Source organism: Phyllostomus hastatus, unplaced genomic scaffold (assembly GCF_019186645.2).
Source record: "Phyllostomus hastatus isolate PE091 unplaced genomic scaffold, TTU_PhHast_1.1 phas_scaffold_142, whole genome shotgun sequence".
Lineage (NCBI taxonomy): Eukaryota > Metazoa > Chordata > Mammalia > Chiroptera > Phyllostomidae > Phyllostomus > Phyllostomus hastatus.
This window is the reverse complement of record NW_025334010.1, coordinates 501,001-521,391: the sequence shown is the minus strand read 5'-3', so window position 1 is coordinate 521,391 and position 20,391 is coordinate 501,001. Positions and strand designations below refer to the sequence as shown.

Here is a 20,391-nt window from a genome sequence, read left to right as displayed (position 1 = left end):
GGATATAATATGCCTTTCAAGAAACTCTCCATCTAGAGTCAAACAACCACTTCAGTAGATATTTCAGTATAATAAGGGGTTAACGTTAGGAAAAAGTTTCACCCACTCAGCAGTGCTGGCTCGGGCTGGCTACACTAATTATGATAGCTGGGCGGCCTCCTTGCCATTCACACTCATTATTATTGCCCCACCGGGTCCAGGACCAGGCAGCGGTGAGCCGAGCCTGCACGGGCCATCTAGAGGGTAGGGCCCAGAGGAGCAGTAGGAGTCAGGAGTCCATACCTCCCGGGTCTGAACCAGATGGGCACCCAAAGGCACCGCAAGTGTCTGCAAGGCAGCAATGTGTGGCGGCCGCAGGGGGCAGAGCAAGGCAGATGGTCAGGTGGCAGAGACTCAGCGGCCCTGGGGTGGGGAAGGGCAGACAGGAAGAGAGACTGGGCATCAACAGCAGCACAGGCAGGTTGCTGGCACCGAGGTGGCGGCTCGAGAAGCATCTGCTACCGCCTTTGCCTGCCTTCTCTCTGAACCCAGAGGAAGCCAAAACCAGAGAGAGACTGGCCTAGGAGCACCAACGTTTGTCACTGGAAATAGCTGACCAAGTCACTAGAGAAAGTAAACATTTCAAGCTGTGGGGGGTTAAAGTTCAGTAGATAACCCAGGCGCCTGAGAGGAGAAGTGCTTACACTTCTCTGGAAGCTCCCACTCACCTCCACTCCCTTCACCAAGGTGGGTTTACTACGAAGACACCCACTGGAGTCACCAGACACAGGAAGTGGGTGCTTCTGAGCAAACCCTCAGAACGCCTCGGGCACCCCTTCCTGCCGCCGCCCAGGGGTGTGACGAATGCGGCAAAGGGGCACTTGCCCGGAAAGAGGGATGCCGACCTACCCAGAAGGGCGCGCCTGCCTCCCTACTGAGACTTCTCAACAGGCTCATGCTAGCTGGGAGACGGGCTTTCGTACCCGGGGGTGAGACGCTACCAGAGGACATCAGTAACACAGCACCACCTACCCAGCCCCGGCAAAGTTGTTCTTCTGGGCTCAGAAGTAGCACAGCACGGGAGGCAGGGCCTGCCCCACGGCCAGGGCCTTGGACACATTGACTGAGTTCCGGAGTCACTGAAATCTCATGCAAGATCAAGGGAGGCCCTGCCTTCTGGAAAGCTTAAGGGCCTTTGAATCCACCAGCTTCGTTTGTTCATTCACTAAGCCCTTATGTGAGTACCTACTATATGCAGGTCATTTTGTTTGGAGCGAGGGATATGAAATTGAGCCAAAACACACATGATCCCAGTCCTCACTGAGGGCCCATGACCCTGGGGAGTCTCCGAAGGGATATACATTTTAATCAATTGCAAACCTATGTAAAACTGCATGTTACGAGGACCTCAAGAGCACGATAGGTGATGCCCATGATGAAGTGCACACTGAGATGGGAACTGGTTGTGGAGGCCAAGGAAGGGATGGGCACCCACGCCGAGACCTGAAAGACACATAGGAGTTAACTGGGCAAAGTGGGAAGGGAGAGCATTGCATGCAGAGGGGACAGCCCGTGCAAAGCCCTGGGGCGGCCGTGAGCAGGGCCATCCTCACACGTGAGCACAGGGCGTGGCGGGCGTGGCCGGGTGCCTGAGAGGGCGGTGCACGCCTGGGCCGCCGCAGAGCTGGCGAGGTGGCTGTGCAGAGAGGCGGACCTTGTGAACACGTTTCAGCTTTGTCCTGAGAGCAGTGGGGAGCCACTGGGTGGAGTTTTAGGGTGGAAAGGATAGCAGGGAAATACTTGGGAATGTTGAAACACCTCACTGTGGCGGCAATGTGGAGAGTAACAGGAGGGGCTGGTACAGATGGGGACAGACCTGGGAAGAGGCTATTGCAGAGCTCTAGGCACAGAGGGGGCCGTGGACATCGGCAGAGTACATGATTTGCAGAGCCTGGTGAGGGACTGAACTTGGAGTGGGAGTCAGAGGGTACAGGGGAGATGTCATGGACCCAGCTCGGCTTCCTGCTGGTACCCACCTGGAGTGCAGCACCCCCCGCTGAGAGGGGCAGGTCTGGGCGTAAGAAAGACTGTGCTCTGTTCTGGGCATGCCAAGAATGAAAGGGTGTACATGGGCAGCGGGATTCCGGGTCTGGAGCAGAGAAGAACTGTGCTGAAGATCCACGTGTGTGAGTTACCTGCTTGCAAGTAGTAGATTGAATCTATTATTGGCTGAAAAAAAATCACCTAGTGAGCAAGTGCACGGGAAGTTGAGAGGGCCTACCAAGGGCTTCGATGGTTGATGGACGGGTGGAAGAGGGAGGCGGGACTCTCTGAGGAGGGAGACCCCAGGCCCCCGTGACTCCTCCCCCTAAACCTCCTACCCTGGCAGCCTTGCTCCGCCTCCAGACCGCCAGAACTAACTGCATTATGCCCTTTAACCTCAATAAAGTGTCAATCACTCTAAGAAGCCGCAGATGCCCAGCTCCGGAAACCAGAGCAGGGTGCTCTCGGAGCACTTCGACCGCTGTCAGCAAATGTTCCTCTTCCTCCTGCCTCCTCTCTTCCGCTGCTCTCACCTGGATCACCTGAGGACACACGCCTCCCTCTGTAGTCTTCTCAAGTGGCAGTGCCTTTTCCCCCGCTGCCCTGGATGAGGAACAGATATCCCTTTCTGCCCCGTGTTACTACTCCCACACTATCCTCCTTCTCTCCTCCCTAAAATCCTCCAGCTTCGAACTTCACGTCAGCAAACTGGAGCACCTGCTGCCCGCCTCTGTACCGCCCTCTATTGCCCTTGGTCATTCATCCTCATTTCCAGAACATTATTCCGTCCCAGCTCACTGGCTCTCTCTCCCAAATGGCTGTGCTATTAATTTGTAGTGATTTTAACACCACACAGATGATCCTTCCTTCCCTCCCTCTTCGTTCCTTGAACTTCTCACCTCCCGTGACTGCTTGATCTCAACCAGTATCCCAAGACAATATCCTCAACCAACACTGACAAATAGAGATCTGATGTTAAGCCACGTTATGTAATTTTAAAAGGAATTCAAAAAGAAACAGGCACCATTCATTTTAATAATATACTATAACCCACTATATCCAAAATATTATCATTTCAACATGGAATCGGTGTTTCAAAAGCTCAAGTGCCAAATTCCAGCCCCCACCAGAGAACGCAGAAATTGCTTGCACACCCCACCCCCACCCGACATAGCTTTTCACCAGCAGTAATGAAATTCAGCTCGGCTACCTCTAGCCACCTCACCGCATGTACCTAAATTTTTGTTTGTCTCCATTCAAATTTTTTCTATGATCGGTTTTATTACTTGGGAGCAACCCACACATACCACCTAAAGTTCAAAGTTTCCAGTCCCTTGGGCTTTGCCATCTGGGTGGGTCTACTGCAGGCCGGCAGAACAATCAGGAGTGACTCAGTGAGCCAACAGCCCTCAGGGCCTAGCTCACCACCACCCGGGAGAGTACGAGCTTTGTCCCCTGTCCGCTTATCACAGTGAAAATACCTTCACCAAAGAATGACCTGAACATACACCCGAGGATTAGCATTACTCGCCCATTCTTAAGCACAAAGAACAAGAAAACAGTTACCTCTGGAATGCCTAGGCTAGAACAATGATCTTTTATTCTTAATTTTATTGCAGCGAGAACACGTACCCACTTAGAACAATGTTCTTTTTACCTCATTTTATCCAAAAGGAGCTGTTCCACCAACATGAGAAAAAGGAGTTTGGGGACTAATGAGCATTTTCCAACAGTATTTAGTGTCATAATAAAAGTCAGAAAAACAATCCAACGTAGATTTAGGGAAGCATCCCAGGATGGGGAAAAGAACACTAGAAAAGAGTTAAAAGACCTGAATGCTGATTGCAGTGCAATAAAAAATCTGATAGGCAAATGGTTCTTGTCTGTGAAAGCACAGCCACGGACTTGACTTCTAAGTTTTCCTCCAGCTCATATGATTGGTACTTAGTGTCCCTGTGGCCTCTGCTCTTTCACTGGCAGGAAGACGCCTCTGCCGCCCTCTCTGGACTTGGTTGGCTTGCTTAAAGATGGCAGACTGGCAAGGGCTGAGACCGGGGCTCCACCGACCTGTCATGCAGTGAACGCTGTTTAGGGTCTGGAGCAGTTGCAGGAAAGGAGAGAGGGGCCCAGGCAGTTCGACTTTGCAACAAAAATGGACCCTTGTCCAAGAAGACATTTATCTGCAAAAGGAATCCAAGCGGAGGGGGCAGGACATCTAAAAGCTAAGGAAGACACAAGGATGGGGATCCCAGAGTGGAGGTCTACCCAGGAATTTGAGAGGTAGGCTGTCGGCTAGCCCTGGCAACAGAGAAGTAACAAAGCATCGGCCACCAGCCTGGGATTCGGAGGCAGGAACAGGAGAAGGTGCCTTATAAGCACAAGGCAGGGTATCTCTCCTGGAGCAACTGGGCTTCAAGGTGGGACTTAGGGATCCCAGCAGGGGAAGTAAGAAGGCCCCGGGAGCATGATGGGACGTCAGCTGCTCAGCCCTGAATTCGTAAATACTAGCCAGGCAGCTACCTGTGATGCTTGGGAACAAGCCTTCCAAGTCCAGATTCTCACTGGTCCTCCTGGAGAATATAGAATTGACAGGTGGGGACACTGAGGCTGGAAAAAGCAACTGCCTGCTACTACCTACTTGATTCTTGCCTTCCTTCGTCAGAGATTTGTGCTCTGGGATTTGTGAGCGCTGAGTAGTCACTTGACCTCTGGCGGTTGCATCCGCCCGGGCTCTCTGGGATTGATGAGCTCCACTTTCCTTGCTTACTTGGCCTCTGGCTCGTGGAGGCCCAGGCCTGCTTTCTGGGTCCTGGCTTCCTGCCCAGTCTGCTGCTGCCTGTGACCTGGACTTGAGGATGGACCTCCGAGGCCCTGGGCGCGCTTTGGGGCATGACTAAACTAGTGTTCCGTGCCCTCTGGACCCAACCCGCCCCTTCTCTGAGAAGCATGTGGGAACCCATTAGCCTAGAACCCCTGGCCTGGTCCTCTGCATCAGACGTTTGGATGGGACCCCCAAATCTGAAGTGATTCTCTTCCAGGATTGCCCATAGACCTGCTTTTCAAAGAAAAGACAGAGCAACTGCATTCCTTTGATAATCTAAACAGCAGACCCTACCAGCTCTCTCCTCTTTGTATGGAGCCACAGGGTCCTGCGACATAGGGACTCAGTGATGCTGACTTGCCCCTGTGTCCCTGGAGACGGCACCACAGGGGTGGGGCTGGGGGCAGAGGTCACCACCACTGGTCACGCCGCTAAGCGTCCTAATCTCACTACACATTGCAATGAGCTCCCCTTAGCTCCCTAATATTTGGCAAAGGTTTCAAATGCCATCTAAAGGGCAAATGGGCATTGACTTATGTTGTCCTAAAAGGTTTTATCGCCCTGGCCTGCGTGGTTCCGTTGGTTGGAGCGTCATCCCGTAGACTGAAAGTCTGCAGGTTCAATTCCCTGTCAGGGCACAAACCCAGATTGTGGCTTTGATCCCCGGCTGGGGCGCGTACCCCAGTCGGGACCCATACGAGAAGGCAACTGATCGATGTTTTTCTTTCTCTCTCTTCCTTCCCCCTCTCTAAAGGTAAGGAATAAACAAATAAAATGAAATAAAAAGTGCTATCTTCCAGAGTCCAGCAGATCGGAGATTGGTTCCGTGAGGCCTTCTTGTCCCCACCACCAACCCTGGAACCAGAGAACCTCTGCAGCTGTGGATGGCGTCTTCCTGCGTAACCAGCCATCCCGAGGTGTCCTCCCTTCCTCAGCAAGCTCCCTCTGCCCAGGAAAGGCCCTGCCCCAGCACAGCGGCGGGAGCCTCCTCTCTGGATCGCTCGTTCCAGAGACAGACCAGCGCAGACTCTGCGGCGGCACCTCCTACTCTGTGGAAATACAGTTACACGCGACCCACCGCACCCCCCACCCTGCTCCGAGTCTTCCCCCACCCACCCCAAGGGTCAGCAACCTGCTTCCCCAGCTCCATCCTTTGTCTTCTTGTTTGCGGACCATTAAGGAAATGATCCCACTGAAGGAAATTCCCTGCTTGTTCTCGGAGTCTTCTGACTCCTCCCTGCCCCACCCGCCAACCCCACCCTAGTCCAGGTATCCCTGCAGCCCTTTTCCCAAGGTCCCCAGCATCACAATACCTGCTTCCGGTGCCTAAGCAAACAGTGCCCCCCCCCCACCGCCCCGAGCCCGAAAGAGCTGCCCCAAAGCTGACTAAACTTCAGAGCAGCCCGAGCCACCTCCCTGTCTCCCCACGACACAGAGATTCTGATACAATGCATAGACTCTGACAAGGTGGAATGAAGACACTCTTGTCACCGGTACTTTATGATGGCACCCAGGACCTGGAGCGGGGCTGGAAGTCCCCCTGAGGAGAGAGCATCACCTTTCCATTTCAAAATTTGGGTATGCAGACAGATCTATGCCTGCCTTCAGCTTACGGTCTCACCCTAAGAGAAAGGCAAGAGCGAAAGAATGTCTGCCCCATTAAATTTCCCGAACCAAGTCGTTCTAATGTTTAAAAAGAAATGAACAAACACACAAATGAGGCTTTTGCCTAAGCATCCAGGATGAATTTTTCATTTTTGGGGCTGAATTGAAGCGCTAGCCTCACAGGCAGCAAACACAAGGCCCGCGGGCCGAACCCGGCCCTCCACCTTGTTTTATCCTGCCCGGCACCTTCTTTGTGCTCGGTGGCAGCGCCAGAGTTCTCACTTAACTGTTAAGGAGTAGGTACATTTATACAGTCCAAACATTACATTTGGCCCTTTGAAGACACACTCGAGGCTGACGTGGCCCCTGATGAAAATGAGTTTGACGCCCTTGTTAGCTTCTTCTGTTTCCAGCTGGTTAACTGGGGGGTGGAGGGCAGCGGTGGGAGGAAAGTTAACCTGCTGTGAGCCCAGATTTTTCTCAACTGCAGTGCAAAGCTAATGACTTCCTCATTGGGATGTGATAAGGAGAGACTGAAATCTCTTTGTCAGCTATAAAGTGATATTGGCGTGTCATTTCTTATTATTGTATTCTCTATCTTCCCCAGTCCCAGACTCTTAGAGGATCTCGCCTCCTATTTCTCCAGGAAAATAGACACCATCAGACGGGAATCCCATCTTCCCGACACCAAACGTGCAACCCACTGACATCTGCTTCATCCTTCTTTCTGCTAGAGGGACGTGTGTGTGCATGTGTGATTTTTAAACAAAGACTGATACACTGTTCTTATAACCTGCTTGTTAAATAATGTCACAATGTATCATGAATAATTTCCTGACAACAAATACAGCCATAAGAGATTTTGAATGGCTCCACAGAATTCTATTTATAGACATCTACCATAATTTATTTAACGACTGCCCAGGTTGGAACATGTGACTTGGGTAGAAGCTTTCCTTGTGGTGTAAACAGCGCTCTGATGGCTGCTGTCCATTAAATCTTTGTCTACTTTTTTTGTTGTTTCCTTAGAATATTTCTATAAGTGAATCTGGCTGGCGTAGCTCAGTGGATTGAGCGTGGGCTGTGAACCAAAGTGTCTCAGGTTCGATTCCCAGCCAGGCCACATACCTGGGTTGCAGGCCACGGCCCCCAGCAACCGCACATTGACGTTTCTCTCTCTCTCTCCCTCCCTTCCCTCTCTAAAAATAAATAAATATTAAAAAAAGAATATTTCTATAAATGGAACAGCTGTGTCACAACTTATTTACTACATCAATGCATATTTTAAAGATTGTTTTTCATCAGTACCATCCAACTGTCCTGCGGGAAGGTTGTCCCTGTTCATATCAGAACCGGAGTCTTTGACCTTGACTCAGAAGATGGCAAAGAGACCAGGAGGATGCCTCCAAATGGCGAGAAGTAAGATCCCGCACAAGAAGCAGGGAGGAAGCTGGCCAGCACTGTGCCTATGACAGGCTACTTTTCTAGGGTGCAAAAAAAAAATTCCTTTAAGACAGAACGTGGGATTGGGACTGAGGCTTCAAGACCTGGAATCGCTTGTGCTGACCTTGATTTAAATCATTTGGCTAAATCCAGTCTCATGCAGCTGTGCTAAAGGCGTTGTGCGAGGGCTTTAGATTCATGTTTGGATCAGAGTAATAGGGGGAAGAGTGGAATGAGAGCACCCTGAGGGGAGAGCAATGGCGGGCCGGAAGGTGTGAGCGGAACTCGTCGCTTGGCCATTACACGGGACCTGGAATTCCCCCCCCCCCCACCAGTGCTTTCTTGGCTCCAACCATAAGGGTCTGGGGGGCTTTGCTGCAGTGATGAAGGTTGTTCCTTCTTTTCCTTTTCCGTCTTTCTGTTTCCTCTCCTTGGTAGCGAGTCACTATATTCCAGGAGAGCAGAATCCTGGTAGTTTTTTTTTTTTTAAATAGACAATAGTAGATGTGGGGGAAATACTTTCTAATTCTTTCCACTGTCTGAAAAAGGTACCAGATCCTGCTACAAATTATACTGGACAATTAAAATCTCAGCAGATCTATAACAGACTAGTCTGTCTTCTTGCTCAGGGTTGTATAGATGTAGGTTTGGCTCATTTCTTCATGCACAGAGACCAAAGATCAGTTCTCTCCGTGATCCTATCTCCTGGGTCTTCAATTAGATTAGCATTGTGTCCCCTATCTCTCACGTGGAGTTCCACCAAATGTAATGGTCATCACTCTCAAGGTTAGCTCTCCGCCAGTAATCTAAAGGTGACAAGTTGCATCCACAAGACCTGGGCTCTCTCGGTTCCATGCCCACACCAGGGACCCCTAGCCCACCGCCTCAGTGGCTCCCTGTTCAACCTCAGGAGGGACCTGACAGCAGGTGGGCAGCAAACAGACCCCGGCTGAGGTCACTGGTGCTGAAACTCCGCCTTCTCACACTTTGGGTTTTCTGGGTGCGGCTTAGACAAGTCTCCGGCCCTTTCTCCTGTGACTTTCCTGCTCTCCACCTCTAGTCCGCTGTCCTCATCGGCCCACTTAGCCCTTGCTACTTAGATCTCCCTCTCTCTCTCTCTCAACCCCCTGGAGGCCTTTGGTACCTACCTGACCCTCCCCACTAGCCAGACAGAGGGCATCCTCGCTCTGTTGATCTTGACCGCCTCCTGACATCCACGCTTTCATTCGTCAGAGAGGACCAAGGCTCGGAAAAGTTAAACTGGATTTCAAACTATGGCTTCCAGCCAGCCTCGGGTCCTGGCATTTTTTTTTACTTCACTTCAGGTGGCATTGAATTAGCTTCATTCTCCTCCCCCATCACGCACGGTACATCCACCTCCACAATTTGCGGCGGGCGCCGAGCCCAGGGGAGTCGCACACAGGACGCACTCGCAAAGACTTCGCGATGTGCTCGGGTGGACAGAGCGTGCACGGGAAACGCAGGGCATCCTGCACCGTGTCCAGTCACGCCGCCCCTGGAAGAAAACAAGTGTTTGCGGAACTGGGCGGCCGAGGCTGTGGTTCATCAAGGCTTTACTCTCATCCCGCCCCACCCCCCCACCTCACTTTCTTCCAGAGCATCCCCAACCCCGACCCTGAAAATTCATCCACCAGAGCCGAAGGGCCGGCCCGGGGCTCTTTACCCGGTTCTTGGGACCCCGGGCAGGTATTCTGCCGGACTCCACCGCGGGCGTGAGCCCAGCCCCGACCCCAGAGGGGCCGCGGGCGGAGCTGGGGAAAGGCTGGCGCGAAGAGGCGCGCGGGGAGCGCGGCGGCGGGCTCGGGCCTGGGGGAGGCGCCCGGCGCAGCCAATCCCCGGGCCGCCCCCTCCCGGGCCGCGAGCGGAGCCCGGGCGGGGGAGCCAGGCGGCGGCGGCGGCGGCGGTGGCGACGGCGGCGGGCGCGGGGAGGGATGGAGAGGGGCGGGGGGAGCGGAGCCGAGCGGAGACAGCCGCGGCGCTGCAGAGAGGCTGGGGCGGCGGCGCGGCTCCCGGTGCTCCCCCCCGCGCCCGCCGCGCGTCGGCGAGGGTCCGGCCCCGGAGGCCCCGAGCCATGGGCTGCATCGGCTCCCGGACCGTGGGTGGGTACCGCGGCGCAGCGGGCGTGGGCGTAGGCTGGACTCGCCGGGTCTGCGCCTCCGGCCCCTCCCCCACCCGCTCCGCGCCCCCCGAGGACCGCGCTCCGCGCCCCCCGCCCCCCGCCCTGCTCGGCTGCCTCACTTCCCCCCCGTGCCTCTCCTCCCCGCTCTCCCCGCGCACCCCCGGGGCCAGCATCCCTGTCTGCTCTCGGCGTCCTCTCCGTCTCCCTCCGGCTTCCATCCCTCGCCCTCCCCCAGGCGCGGTTTCTCTCCATCATCTCTCCACCAGCCTCCTCTCTCCCGCGTCGCTCTGCCCTCCTCTCCCGCCGCCTCCCGGCCCTCCGCCTCGACTCTGCCTGCCTCGGCGCCCCCGCACCTCCATCTCCATCGCTGGAGCACCCCTCTTCGAGGAGTCCCCGCCGCACCTCCAGCCCCGAGTTGTTTTCCGCACGCACCCCCCACCCCCGCCTCCTTCTGGCTCGGGCGTTTTGCCCCCATCTCTGCCCCTCTCCGTTGTCTTTTTCTGTCGTCCCGGCCTCCCCGGATTTGCTTTGTTCACGTGCATATTCCCTCTGGGGCGGGGGCGGGGGCGGGATGCGCCTCGGGGAGGGAGTGGGTTCCGCGCCGGGAGGGCAGGGGGACCGGCCGGCTGTCGTTGGGGGTTACAGCCGGGGGACGCGGGGGAGGAGGCAGAGGTCCCAAGGGACCTAGAGGGGCTGGGTGCCGGCTCCCAGCAGGGTGGGGCCGGGCCTGGGAGGATCCGGGACGGACAGCACCTGTCAGCGGGGGGGGGGAGTGGGGCGGAGCTAGCCCTTTATTTACCTTTGACTGGGGAGGGAAGGCGGGCGCCTCCTAATTCGTCTAACACCTTCAGCCTCTGCCTGGCTCCTGCCCCCTGGCCCCCCACCCCCTGCGCACTCCAACAAATCGATCGAGCCCTCTCCCCAAACCCCCAGTTTTTTCACATTTCAGCTCCCCGTTTCTCCCGCCTACACGCCCCAGTGACCTCAGGCTGAGAGAATAATTCGTATGATTATCACAGACAAACTCACTCGACGGAAGCCTGATTTCTCTGAGATTTGATTCATTTCCATGGATACCCCCCTCCTCCTCTGCCTTCACCTCTTCTCCTCCTCTCCCTCCCCCTGCCTGCCCCCCACCGCTCTGACTCAGCTCTCCCTCTTCTACAAAGGCCACCCCCCCCCCCCACTCTGCCGGCCCCATATTCCTTCGCAGAGGTTGTTCTCTGCCTGCCCCTTTCCAGCTCTCTCGGCCCAGATGTCCGTCTTTCCTCTCCCCCAGCCCCAGGCCATAGCCTCTGGTCCCGCCCATCTCGCCACTCCCCTGCAGCCCAGAGGAACAGTGTCCTCTTTGAAGGGGTCCTATGTCCCTGGACCCCGTCAGCAGGAGCCCTGCCTGAAGCAGCAGCTGTGCTGATGCAAGCTGAGTGCCTCCCCAGGCCTGAGACCCCAGTCCATTCTCCTCTTCTCAAGGGTGGGCCCTGAACCCGGAATTCGGAGTCATGAAACTGCCTGTGTCGGAGGGGTCTGAACAGTCAGATGCTTCACAGCCATCTGACTCGGGTCTCTCTGCAAGGCTCCAAGCGCTTCTTCCCCGAGGCTCCCAGGAGGCACCGCCTGCCCTGGGCCTGTCCCCCTTCACCACGAGCTCTGGCTTCACCATGGTGGTCACCACCCTTCTGGGCCCTCCAGCTCCCCCAAACCCTCAAGCCCCTCCCATTCCCATTCTTTTGGTTCCTTCTTGTAAAAACTGCCCTTCTTTCTGCCCGAGGTCCCCCTTCCACTCCTCTTTAACCCACCACTTATCTCCCAACAGTCAGGTAAAGGGATTCCAACTCCCGCTTTGCTTTCTCTGCTCTCGCTGTTTCTGCGTAAATGGACCCATCTCCTGCCTCTGTCCTCACCACATCCTTCCTGTCAATCAAGTTCACCAACTCCTACCCAGGGGTCCCTCCATGCCTTCGACCTCACAAACAAGAAAGCCAGGCACAGAGAGGCTAGCCCTAGAGAAGCCCCGCCCCTATCTGTAGAAACGTAATAGGTAAAATGCACAGCTCCTGTGTGTACTCCTACATGGAAACCCTCAAGGATTGGTCAGGACAGGATGGGCGATAGTTTTCCTGCTAAAACCCAACCTTGGGCCCTTCCGTTTGCACAGAAACAATAAGGAAGGCCAGACACCACTTTTTCTGAGTGTGCTACTCCTGGTTGAGCTCAAGCTGAGTATTTGGGCTCAGTACTGTGATTTCTTCTACCGGAGATGTGGGGAGAGTCGGGATGGAAAAGGAATGGGCAATGGGAAGCAGTGGTGGCCCAGGGTAGGGAGGAGTCCAGAAGGGCAGCCTCAGCATCTGAGACCGGGAGGGGGCCTTTTGGGGGTGGGGGGGGCGGGGGGGGGCGGTCAGGTGGAGCGCCTAACTCTCTGGCCACTTCAGGGAACGAGGTGATTGCCGTGGACTGGAAGGGCCTCAAGGATGTCGACCAAATCAACATGGACAGCACCAGCTCGCTGCACGGAAGCAGCCTCCACCGGCCATCCGCGGAGGTGAGGCCTGGTCCAGCTGCCCCCCTCCACCAGCCGACCCCTAAAAAACCCCAGAACCATCATGAACAAAGCCACCAAGCGGCCCTGAGCCTGGAAATCTCCTCCTAAATTCCAAGTCCACTCCCCAAACACGCCTTCAGATGGACACCCTGAGAGAACATTTCTCCTACATCCCTCCAAATACAAGCCGAGTCGATGCTAACTTCCTATGCTAGTCTCAAGAAAGCCCCCCCTTCTTCACACACTTCTGGAAGTCCCTCTGAGGAAGGGGGAGGGGGCTCCTGTATTCCTCGAGGTGCCTGGGATACCCACTCCCCTTTCTCTCTCCCCACAGCAAACCCGAACCGATTTCTCCTGGGATGGCATCAATGTGAGTGCGGGCTTCCCCAGCTCCCCCAGCCCAGCCCAACTCCCCTGCCTTCTGTTCTCTGGTAATGCAGGCACTGTGGTCACTCCCAGGCTCCGCTTGCCCCCACATGTTCAAGGGGGGTTGGAGGATAGGCCTCCTTGGCGCCTCTGGCTATAGTGGTTTTCCCTATCACCATGGTTTCCTTCCTCCCGGAAACCATGAACAGAATTCTCCCCACATAGAAGGCACCCCACGCCCTCTTATTCCTCTGTCCCTCCCCCCACATTCCCCTTTCCAGCTCTCCATGGAGGACACCACTTCCATCCTGCCGAAGCTTAAGCGAAACTCCAACGCCTATGGCATCGGCGCCCTGGCCAAGTCCTCGTTCTCAGGTGAGACTGCCTGCCTGGGGACCGTCCGGACGGGATGCTTCCGGCTCCTGGTCTCAGTCGCCCTGCTCCCCGCTATCCCTGACCTGTCTGTCCTTTCTGGGCAGCCGCGCCCATCCTCCAGGCTGCCCTCACACCGCGAGACCTAGGGGAGCCTGTCCCGCCCCCAGGGGTGGAGCCCCCAGGGACTGGGGTGGGGAGCAGGGGGTCAGCGGGTCCTGTGTGATATTCTGGAGGATGTGGGGAATGTCTGGTCCCTTAGGGATTTCGAGAAGCATGAAGGACCATGTGACGAAGCCCACAGCCATGGGGCAAGGCCGGGTGGCCCACATGATCGAGTGGCAGGGCTGGGGGAAGGCACCCGCCATTCAGCCGCAACACAGCCACGAGGCCGTGCGCAGGGATACCGACGCCTACTCTGACCTCAGCGATGGCGAGAAGGAGGCGCGTTTCCTCGCAGGTACCTCTGCCCCGAACCCTCTGGAGGGAGGCCCATTTCGGGATGGCCGGTGGCTGACCCTCCAACCCCACCCCCTGTGGCAAGGTCGGCCCATAGGAGGACCATCTGGTGCTGACTACGGTTTTTTCCTCCCAGGCGTCATGGAGCAGTTCGCCATCTCCGAGGCCACACTCATGGCCTGGTCTTCCATGGATGGTGAGGACCTGAGTGTCAACTCTGCCCAGGAGCCACTGGGCTGCAACTACAGTGACAACTACCAGGAGTTGATGGAGAGTCAAGGTGAGGGAAGGATGGTTCCAGAACCCAACCCCTGAGGCCTAAGAGGCCTCCTCAACTATTTAGGTACCTGTATTCATCTCTGTATCTCTGTTCTTTCTCTTTTTTGGAAGTATTTTTAGAGAGAGGGGAAGAGAAGGAGAAAGAGAGGGAGAGAAACATTGTGTGGTTGCCTCTTACACTCTCCCTGCTGGGGACCTGGCCTGTAACCCAGGCATGTGCCCTGACTGGGAATCAAACCGGTGACCCTTTGGTTTGTAGGCCAGTGCTCAAGCCACTGAGCTACGCCAGCCAGGGCTCATCTGTTCTAAGACTTTCTGTTCATCTCAGCCTTCCAGTCCCCTCCTTCCCTAATGTCTCGCCCTCGATCCTCTGTGCTGCCATCACTGCCTTGCCTAGTGTGTGCCCCCGCCAACATCCACGATTCTCTTCACAGATGCCCTCACTCAAGCCCCCTTGGATGGATGGCCTCACTCCTACGTGTCTCAGGGCATGTACTGTCTGGGGTCATCGGATGCCTGGGAAGCCAGCGACCAGTCGCTCATCGCCTCCCCGGCCACGGGCTCCTATCTTGGCCCTGCATTTGATGACTCGCAGCCAAGCTTGCATGACATGGGGCCTTCCCAACCTGCTTCGGGATATTCCACTCAGGAGCCTCCACCTTTGCTGGGGGCAGACAGCGACTGGGCGCCAGCGGTGGGCAGAGTGGACCTGGTAAGGGGCCCTGCCGAGGAGGAGAAGAGGCCTTCGGCCCCCGAGGAGGAAGAGGATGCGGGATGCCGGGACCTGGAGTCACTTTCCCCACGAGAAGACCCCGAGATGTCCGCTGCTCTCAGCCGGAAGGTGTCTGACGTCACATCCTCAGGTGTGCAGTCCTTTGATGAGGAGGAGGGCGAGGCCAACAACTAGCTTCTTCCCACTCGATGCCCTACCTTCCACTCCCGCCTGAGGGGCATGGCTGCGACAATACCCTCCCTCCCCCCAGCAGTACAGCCGAAGCCCAGGCCGAAGACGGCGAGGAACCCGGGGGCCGCCAGTCCTCGCCGGGAAAACGGAGGGCCGGGATGGGGTTCCATCCAGGCTCGTGCTGTAGGAACCCCAGGTCCGGGGACTGAGGCCCAGGCAACCAGATGGCTGTGAACTTGGCTTGGCTGCAGGCTTCTGGGTCTGTGATGCGGAAGCTCCAGTTTCTATCCTGGGGACAGGAGCGCAGAGCGGCCTGTGTCCGTCGACTAGGCCTCAGTTTTCCACGCCCTGATTTCGTCTTCCAGGAGCTTTGACTGTGGCTGTCTGAATGCCTCCCTTCTTCATGTCACTCCTGCTTTTCCCGACTCTGTGTTTTCTCTGGCCGCGGTCCCAGCTCGACCCTACTGTGGAGAACAGACCTCGGGGGCTGCTGGACGTGGCTTGACGCGAGTAGGGGAAGCCACGTCTCCTTGGAGGATGGAGAATCTGCCCTCGGTGGGTAGCTCGGCTTCTGAGCTCAGGAGGCCCGGGGAAGGTGGATGCGAAGCTGGGGTACACAAGGGCACAAACAGGGGTCTTTATACGTGGCCCACCCAGAGACCGGAGAGTCGCTGATGGGACCAAGGACAAACCTGGCCACCTGTTCTGGGATCTTGAATATCCCGTGACTGGAAGGTGGGTCCGAGGGGTCTGGGGAAGGACCCAGCGGGCTGGCTGCTCCAGCTCTTGCTTCCCTTGTCTGCCTTCTTCTACCCCCTGCTCCAGGAGCTCCCGCCCAGAGGGGGCGACACAGAATGCCCGTGGCCTGCCAGGCAGGGAAGCGTGAGGTCTGTGCCTCCCTCCATCCACCCCCAAATTCTCTGGAGCTGTTTACACTTTTCTCTTTGCCTTTTCTACATTTTTATAACTTCTTGGGGACTCAGGTTGAGTGGGGCGGAGGGAGGAGTCTGGTGCTGTCAGGCCCCCGCCGGGGGGACACTCAGCCCCTTTTTCTCCTTCTTCAGCTCCTCTGGGCCCCTTCCTGGGCCCCCTGTGGAGAGGGGATCAGAGTCTTCTTCCTTCTAGGATGGGTTTACAGCGAGGCATACGCCCCTGAAACTGCTCGCCCTCCCACACCCAGTGTCCATTTCAGTGGGGACTTCTGTCTGCAGTACACAAAGCCCCCACACTTCTGTAAATGATCCTGACGGCAGGGACAGGCCGGAGCAAAGCAGTGGCAGCTGTGGAGCACATAGCGGGACCCTGTGCCCTGGCTCCTGGCCCGCGGAGAGTCTGGGCGGGAGAGAGAAGCCAGGACGTTCATGCCTACCTTTCCTCCTGCCTCATCCAAGGCTCGGGGTCTGAGGTCTCATGTTCTACCCAAATGTTGGCAGGGGTCCTGTTGCTCTTGTCCTCTGCCAGGAAGGGTGCACGTCATCCCTCTCAGACCCTGGGCACAAACTACCTTATCCCCACCCCTGTCCCCAAATGTCTGTTTCTTTGGAACGAGGAGGTAGAATGGTGGTATTTCTGTCCATCTGTGACCCTGCTCCCCACCCCCCATCAAGTTCACATGTTCATACGCACACAGTCCTGAAATGCAACCCAGGCTGGGGCCTGGGGAGGGGAGGGGAGGTTGAGTCTTGGAGAGAACACCCGTAGGCATGGCGAGCACAGGTGGTGAAGAGTGGCTTACCTCATCCAGAGCTGTCCCTTGTGTTTAATCATGTGACCTGACTTGGGCACGAAGAGCCCTGGGAAGTGGCCTTGTACCCTTGCCCTGCACTCCTGCCGCTGCAGGTCTTGGGGTTTTGCATGCTCCGGTTCCCGCCTCCCAGGGAGCCCGTTTCCGCACCGTGTGCAGCCCGCTTTCTGGATACACCATCTTTTCCTCTCAGGCTCTTCCTCTTCCTGCCCCTTATTCCGCCCCCAGCCCGCGGTGGACACCCACTCCAGCGAGTGGGCTCTTTCATTTCGGTTTTGCTCAGGGCCCTGGGGGGTTGGGGCAGGTGGAGGAAAGCAGCGCTCTTTCCTCCCTCCCTCCTCGAGGAAGCCCTTTTTCAGGCAGGCCCTGCCGAAAGATGACTGAATTGTCAAGGAATCTAGGTGATTTCAGACACCAGCGGGGGCTCCACATCCCCAGTGCTGGCGGCTGGCACATGCACAGACCAGAGGTCAGCTGGGGGTCTGCATTTGCAAGGAGCTCCCCTCCCACTCTGAAGAGGGAGAAGACCAGGGAGCTGGCCTAGGACCCTGTTAGGGCTCTCTGGAGGGAGCAGCTGCCTCTTTGGTGCTGGGGGCAGGGTGCATGGGGTTTGCTTATAGCCTATTTGCGGGGAGGGGAGGGGCATGTGCTGGAAGAGGCTGTTGGGGGTCAGGGAGGGTCGCTTTTCCTTTGGGGTTAAAGGCTGTGCAGCACGATTTACAACAGTCCCAGGACAGGGCTGTGTTTCTATTATTGTGAATGAAACTGCTCTTGCTAAATGATTTTCTTTCAGGGGTGGGGAGTGCACTTTTATTTTTAATTGTTTATTAAGGAAAACCCAAATCTCCCATTCCTCCCCTTCCGCCTGCCCCCTGCCCCCCCCCCCCTTCCTTCTTATCCTTGCGTTAAGGAGGGAAACGTGGTGACTGTGTTTACGACCTTTGCCCCACCCCACCCCCCCACCCACACAGCCCGTGCTCGTCTTCCAGGTCTGGGGAAGATCCACTTTCACGGCCAGTCTCAGCATGTTTTCTTAATGTGACGTTCCCCCTCCCAGGCCCAAGAGAGATTCTATGGCATATATTACAGAGAGAATTATATAAATATATATAAATATTATAGATTATATACACGTGGGCACTGGGCTCGAACGCCCGCTGCCAGCCCCCTCCCCAGGCTACAGCCTCTCTCTTGGCCTGGGGAGGGGGTAGGGGTGTAACGCTGGAGAGGGCTCCAGGCTGTGTTCATTGGCACTAAACAGAATGTGGTGGCACCCTCCGACTATGAGTGTCTTATTTGGGGGATGGAGACTGGGCCCGGGCGGGGGGGGGTGGGGAAGGAGGACAGTGTCACCTCGGAGAGGGGACACAACCAGAGGGCATGGACGAGGGAGGGGGGAAAGCCTGGGAGGTGGGAGCAGGGGTTCTGCAGGCTCAGAGCCCCTGGGACCGCTCACGGAAAAGGCAGTCTCCCTGTTGCTGATTTGGGGAGGATGTGCTTCAGACTTCCCAAGTGTGGACGCATGGAAGAGGTCTGCCGTCTTGACATTGAACCCCCAGCCGTCCACCCCAAGAGGAAGAACACAGAGAACTAGTCTAAGGGCTGGAGTCTGAGGGGGCCTGGCTGGCCTGAGCCTCAGTTCCGGGCAGGAGAGGCCCCAGCCGGAGCAGCTCGAGGGCAGAGCTGTCCACCCTCTGTTGGGAGGGACAAATCAATGACCCCCCCGGGAAGAGGGGGGGCGGGTTTTCCAGGAAGTGACCTGGAACCAAGGGCGAGGAAGCTGTGACAAGACGACAGGGAGGATGTCTGCTGGAGGGGGGGGCAGAGAGTGCCACGGGGGCAGCACGGCCGCTTGGCCCACGGTGCCCCTTCCACACAGAGCCTCCTGCGACATTCTCTCTTTTGGGCTGGTCCTTGATAGCATCTTTCTCCACATTTCACTGCTTGAATCCGGGACATAGGATGAGAGGGGGCTGGAACTGGCCTGTTGCTGTCCTAGTCACGGCCCCTTGCTTGGGAACAGACAGTGGGAGCCAGTTGGAGTGTAGAGGCCAACTTCAGGACGTGGGAGAGCACGGAGTGGGGGACTCTGGGAGAAGGGCTATGGAGGGTCTGCAGTATATTCTGGGGCCGCCAGTCCTTGAGGCCATGGGGTGGTCCCCTCTCCTCCTCCAGTATGACACTTGCAGGGCCACAGCCATCCGGGGTCTCCCTTCACCCACACCTGTGGGAACTGAAGGACAGATGTGCAGAGCCAGGGGGGTGCTGGGAGAGAACACCGGGAGTTGGGGGGCCGGGGGTTGAGGGGAGGAGAGAGGCAGGGAGTCCCCCACCTACACCGGGGGAAAAACTCAGGAAGCTCCAGCGAGTATATGAGCCCTTCACCGAGATGCCTGGGAATGGGGGACATGCCTACATAATTGATCAAGGCTAGTCCCTGCCCAAATCCGGACTCCTCCTCTAAGACTATCACCATCACATTTTAAAATTCCAAGGAGGGGCCGGGACATCGTCATGAGCGCTCCAACTTAGAGACATACCCTCTCCCACCGAAACCCACCCTCGGGCCTCGGCCTCTTGACAGTCTGATGGGGCGGTCCTGGGGGCGGTCAAAGAATCAGTTCGTCTTCATCCTCCTCATCAGTGGACCGCAGACTGGGGCCCTGCAAGATGTCAGCCAGCTCCTCCTCTGGCCCTGGGCTGTCCGCCAACTCCAGCTCCTCCAGCTCACTCTCTGCTCTGGGGGCGGCCAAGGGCACTGGGTGCTCCGGAGGGATAGGGACCACGTCCTCTGGCTCAGCAGCCCCAGTTCCGTCCTCGGGCAGGCTCCACCCCTCTGTGGGAGGGAGCGGCCCCCCGGGAGTCTTTGGAGTGGACGTCGTGCTCCGGAAGCTGGCCAGCGGAGGGCGGAGCTGCACCCCTGACTTGGTGTGCCCCTCGATGGCTTTCTGCAGCTGGGGGGCAGGGGGACAAGGGAAGATGGTACAGGATGGGGAAGAGAAAGGAGATGGGGGATTGAGAGGAACAGACACACGAGAAGAACAGATACAATGAGAGGAAAAAGGCATGGAAAAGCCCCAGAGTGGCAAGGGAGATGGACCACACGGAGAGGCCAGAGAAGACCGAAGAAGGACAGGCCAGCGGACCCCTTGCAGAGCAGTGGGTCTCAGGGCTCCTGACCCAGGTGCTCCTGTGGCCCGTCCCCTGTGACCTTCAGGCCCCCTTCAGCCACATCCTGTCTCTTCTCCCTTTCCATGGCATGAAACTAGGACGCGTGCCCCGAACTCCAACCCAAACCCATGCCAGCTGTGGGAGATCACAAGGGCTACATCTGGGGTGATCTATGAACCCTTCAGGACTTGGCAGTCCTCTCTACTGGCACCGCCAGATTGCTGACCCCCTCTTCCTCCTCCAATTTATTCATGAGATAGGAAAATAGTGGGGGGGGGGGCAGTTAAAACCATCCTTCCTCCGCCACGCCACTCATTCCTCCGGCTGCTCCAAAGGGACACATCACTATTACCTCCTCCAGAGCCAGCACGCCCCGCAGCTTCCCCATGCTGGTCACGTAGGCAAGGTGGAGGCCGAGGAGTGAGAACAGTGTGTGTGTCTGCGCGGAAAGAGCCGCAGGTCAGCGCACCATGGGCCCTCACCGCCCCTGCCCTCCCGGGAGCCCGGAGCGGTGGGCAAGGAC

The 20,391-nt window shown here is 56.9% G+C and overlaps 2 protein-coding genes across 3 annotated transcripts in view; one reads left to right on the top strand and one right to left on the bottom strand.

The window, feature by feature from the left end:
- Positions 1 to 9,825: 9,825 nt before the first annotated feature.
- On the top strand, positions 9,826 to 17,624 carry FAM131B (family with sequence similarity 131 member B). The gene is made up of 7 exons (XM_045857584.1): positions 9,826 to 10,011; positions 12,464 to 12,573; positions 12,908 to 12,943; positions 13,221 to 13,314; positions 13,574 to 13,771; positions 13,907 to 14,050; positions 14,484 to 17,624. The coding sequence occupies exons 1-7, from the start codon at positions 9,984 to 9,986 to the stop codon at positions 14,954 to 14,956; spliced, it is 1,083 nt and encodes a 360-aa protein (XP_045713540.1). The 5' UTR covers positions 9,826 to 9,983; the 3' UTR covers positions 14,957 to 17,624.
- Positions 17,625 to 17,663: 39 nt separating this feature from the next.
- Positions 17,664 to 20,391, bottom strand: part of CLCN1 (chloride voltage-gated channel 1) — a 29,035-nt gene continuing 26,307 nt past the window's right edge. For both annotated transcript variants that reach the window (XM_045857582.1, XM_045857583.1), the window contains 2 exons: positions 20,221 to 20,307; positions 17,664 to 19,651 (listed from right to left, as the gene is read on the bottom strand). In XM_045857582.1, the coding sequence (XP_045713538.1) occupies positions 19,307 to 19,651; positions 20,221 to 20,307 (432 nt within the window). In that variant the 3' untranslated portion in view covers positions 17,664 to 19,306. The remainder of the gene's footprint in view (positions 19,652 to 20,220; positions 20,308 to 20,391) is intronic.